The sequence below is a fragment of the Cucurbita pepo genome, chromosome 14, assembly GCF_057944985.1.
Source record: "Cucurbita pepo subsp. pepo isolate OVF chromosome 14, ASM5794498v1, whole genome shotgun sequence".
NCBI classification, from domain to species: domain Eukaryota; kingdom Viridiplantae; phylum Streptophyta; class Magnoliopsida; order Cucurbitales; family Cucurbitaceae; genus Cucurbita; species Cucurbita pepo.
Window position 1 is genome coordinate 11,162,242 of NC_141811.1, and position 3,498 is coordinate 11,165,739.

At 32.7% G+C, this 3,498-nt stretch overlaps 1 protein-coding gene across 1 annotated transcript; it reads left to right on the plus strand.

The window, feature by feature from the left end:
* The first annotated feature begins 502 nt into the window (after positions 1-502).
* On the plus strand, positions 503-2,139 carry LOC111810493 (exopolygalacturonase-like). The gene is made up of 4 exons (XM_087117353.1): positions 503-678; positions 764-1,063; positions 1,139-1,657; positions 1,748-2,139. Exons 1-4 carry the CDS (start codon positions 544-546, stop codon positions 1,976-1,978), a joined length of 1,185 nt encoding a protein of 394 aa, XP_086973479.1. The 5' UTR covers positions 503-543; the 3' UTR covers positions 1,979-2,139.
* Positions 2,140-3,498: the final 1,359 nt, after the last annotated feature.

The following is a 3,498-nucleotide window of genomic DNA, read 5'->3' on the forward strand; positions in this document are numbered from 1 at the left end:
CTCGCTAGCTGTCATTTCAACACATGTGGGATCTCACAATCCACACCCTTTCGCGCATTCTCGCTCACACTCATTTCCCTCTCCAAGATTTTTAAATTAAATTCACGTTTAACAAGTTAAGAAATATAATTTTTTAGTACGAGACTAAGAAATTTTATTAAATCTTACCACAATTGAATCTAAAAACCTAAACCCTAAACCATAATAATTTAAAATATAAATGTGAATTGAAATATAATTAAATTCCTCATCTATAATAAACCAAAACAATATGAAACCTAACAATTTTTCAAAATAGAGAGAAATTTATGGAATAAAATTTAGTGAGGTAAATGCTTAATCATACGAAAGAATAGCACAATTAGTTAAGTATAAGTGGAGAAAGAAGAAAGCTAATAATAGCAAAGTTCTCTTCTTTTCATATAAATACTTCAAATGCTAAAGGGAACATTCAAGCATTTCACACAAACAATTTCCAAAAACAAGAGAAAAAAAAAAACAAAAAACAAAAAAAACAAAACTAGAAAAACGAAGAACAAGAAGATGGGTATGAACATGAAGTCGATAACTCTATCGTTCGTGTTACTATTATACGTTTCTATAAGAACAGCTCAATCAAGTGATGGAGTTTTTGACGTAACAACATACGGTGCTAAGCCTAATGCTGATATAACTCAGGTAAAAACTAATATCAAATATATCGATGTTTAGATATTTTTACGATGATAAATCTTTTCTAATTATGTTCGTGATTTTTTAACAGATTCTAGAAAAGGCATGGAAGGACGCTTGTGCTTCACCGATTCAAAGTAAATTAATTATTCCAAAAGAGACTTACACGTTAGGTGTAATCACAATGCTTGGTCCTTGCAAGAGTCCAATTGATATTGTCGTGCAAGGAACAATAATGGCACCCGTAGATATAACAGGTGATGGTTGGATTCAGTTCAGATATGTCGACAAAATTTCATTAACAGGTGGCGGAGTTTTTGATGGACAAGGACAAAAAGCTTGGGCAAGTAACGATTGCCATAAAAACCCCAAGTGTGCAAGAATTCCAATGGTAAATACACTTAAATTAACCATTTGCAAATTTTAATTTATTGTTTATACTCATGCATGATCGTTTTTTTTACAGAGTTTGAAGTTCAGCTTTGTAAAAGATTCAATTGTGAGGGACATAACGTCAAAAGACAGCAAGAATTTTCATGTCAATATCCTAGGTTGTAAGAATCTTACTTTCGACCACGTGACTATAAATGCACCGGGGAATAGTATTAATAGTGATGGAATTCACATGGGTCGTTGTGATGAAGTTAATATCATCAATTCAGTTATTGGTACTGGTGATGATTGTATCTCACTCGGAGATGGAAGCAGACAGGTAACAGTTACGAACGTGACGTGTGGACCTGGACACGGCATAAGCGTAGGAAGTCTAGGACAATATCTTGTTGAAGAACCGGTTGCTGGGCTTTATGTCAAAAATTGTAAATTAATTGGTACAACAAATGGCCTAAGGATCAAAACATGGCCAGCTTCTCCTGCTACTGGATCGGTTACTGATATGCACTATGAAGATATAACTTTGGTTGACGTCCAAAATCCAATTATTGTGGATCAAGAATACTGTCCATACAACAAATGTAACAGGAAGGTACTGGAATTACGAAATCTTTTATTTTCTTTATTTTATTTTAATTAGAAATAATTTCATTAAAATTGTGTTTATTTGATGTTTTTTCAGATTCCGTCGAAAATCAAGATAAGTAAGGTGAGTTTCAAGAATATTAGAGGTAGTTCTGGTACTGCAGTTGCTGTGAAGCTTTTGTGTAGTGCTGCTTATCCATGTGAAGATGTGCAGTTATCTGACATTGATATCACTTATACTGGACGTGACGGTCCAGTTGTATCTGAATGTTCGAATGTGAAACCGGTTGTTACTGGGATACAAAAACCTCTTATTTGTCCTTCGTGAGCGTAAGCTATTTCTACAAAAGATGATCGTTTGAGGAAGATATTTAATTATGTAGTTTTCTTTTACGTTCTAGAGAATAAATTTGGAGTGAACAAAGGGTTCTCCTTTTTTGTATTTATAAATGAAGAGGAATAAAGTTTTGATTTTGTGTTGATTTTTCATGTTGAGTTATTTGATATTGAGATCACTTACAATTGGATTTGTAGCATACGAGATCAAACGGGTGATTTTCTTGCCTACTATAGACCCATACAACTCTGCATACTTAAAATCCATAATCCCAATTGCTATGGGAATACCTTTTAATTTACCCGTGCTTTGTTTTGCTTCAATCTCCCTTATCCAAAGAAGTATTGATCCAATTAAATTCAATTTCGAACTTATTTTTGGATACAAATCATGAGAATTTATATTTTTCCTAAACTTAGTCGTGTGAATCCTCGAATGTCCAACAAAACCAATGTGGGACACTTTCATCCAACACCTCCCCTCAAACAAAGTACGCCTCCCCTTAGTCGAGGCTCGACTCTATTGGTATGAAGCCTTTTGGGTAAGCTCAAAGCAAAACCATGAGAGCTTAGGCTCAAAGTGGAATGAAAAAAAATAAAATTGTTTGAGATTTGAACCAATTTAGAAGTAAGATCGATCATGTTTGTAAATTAACTTAGCTTTTAGTTAGAAGAAAGAAATCACCTTTCATGACATAAACGAATCCTAAAAGAGAAAAATTGAATTTGATTAATTCAACTTCTAAAAGTTTGTAACAATTAGAAAATTATAAAAATGAAACTATTCGTTTGTTTGGGACAATGAAAGACTAAAAGTTTGGGACTAAAAGAGAAGTAAAAATACTTTTGTTTTTTTTTTTTTTTTTGAAAAAAAAAAAGAATTTGTTTTTTTTTTAAAAAAAAAATAAAGAATTATGAAATACTCATGGTAAGCCTTCAAGCAAATGAAATTAGAATAAAAAAAGATAGGATTAACAACCATCTTTTGTGCAGACTCCACAATGGAATTCGTTTTTACCTTCCATCGAATGAACAGAAAATGGAGGATCTATGAGACTCGTTGTAACTTTTGTATTTTATGACCAATTTTATGACCGCAATGTCGGGACCACACTCTTGCCGTAGTAAGACAGCAATTGTGCAACAATTATTCTAACCTCGCAAACAAGTCAATCATGTGAGATTCAAACTTCGTGGACAAATGTATGCTTGAGCTCCAGCCACGTTTTAGAAAACTGTTCTTATAATTGGAAAGAAGTCAATGTTAGGAGCTAAAAATGAATAAGGAAGAATTGCAACTTTGATGACATATGGCATATAATTCAAATAATAATTATGTAACGACCCAAAATTTTCTACTTAATTTAAGGTCGCTACTGTATACATACCATAAACATTGAATGCGGAAGACTTCATTTAAATTCCATAAAACACAACCTTTAACTTAAAAACACAGCCAGGACTTACGTGTTTCGAAAATATCTTTAAAATACACAACAAAAAACTCGAAAT

Excerpts from the sequence above, each read along its gene's own strand:
- LOC111810493 (XM_087117353.1), top strand. The coding sequence starts at position 544 with ATGGGTATGAACATGAAGTCGATAACTCTATCGTTCGTGTTACTATTA. Across the intron at positions 679-763 it reads CTAATGCTGATATAACTCAG|ATTCTAGAAAAGGCATGGAA; the intron begins GTAAAAACTAAT and ends ATTTTTTAACAG. Across the intron at positions 1,658-1,747 it reads ACAACAAATGTAACAGGAAG|ATTCCGTCGAAAATCAAGAT; the intron begins GTACTGGAATTA and ends ATGTTTTTTCAG.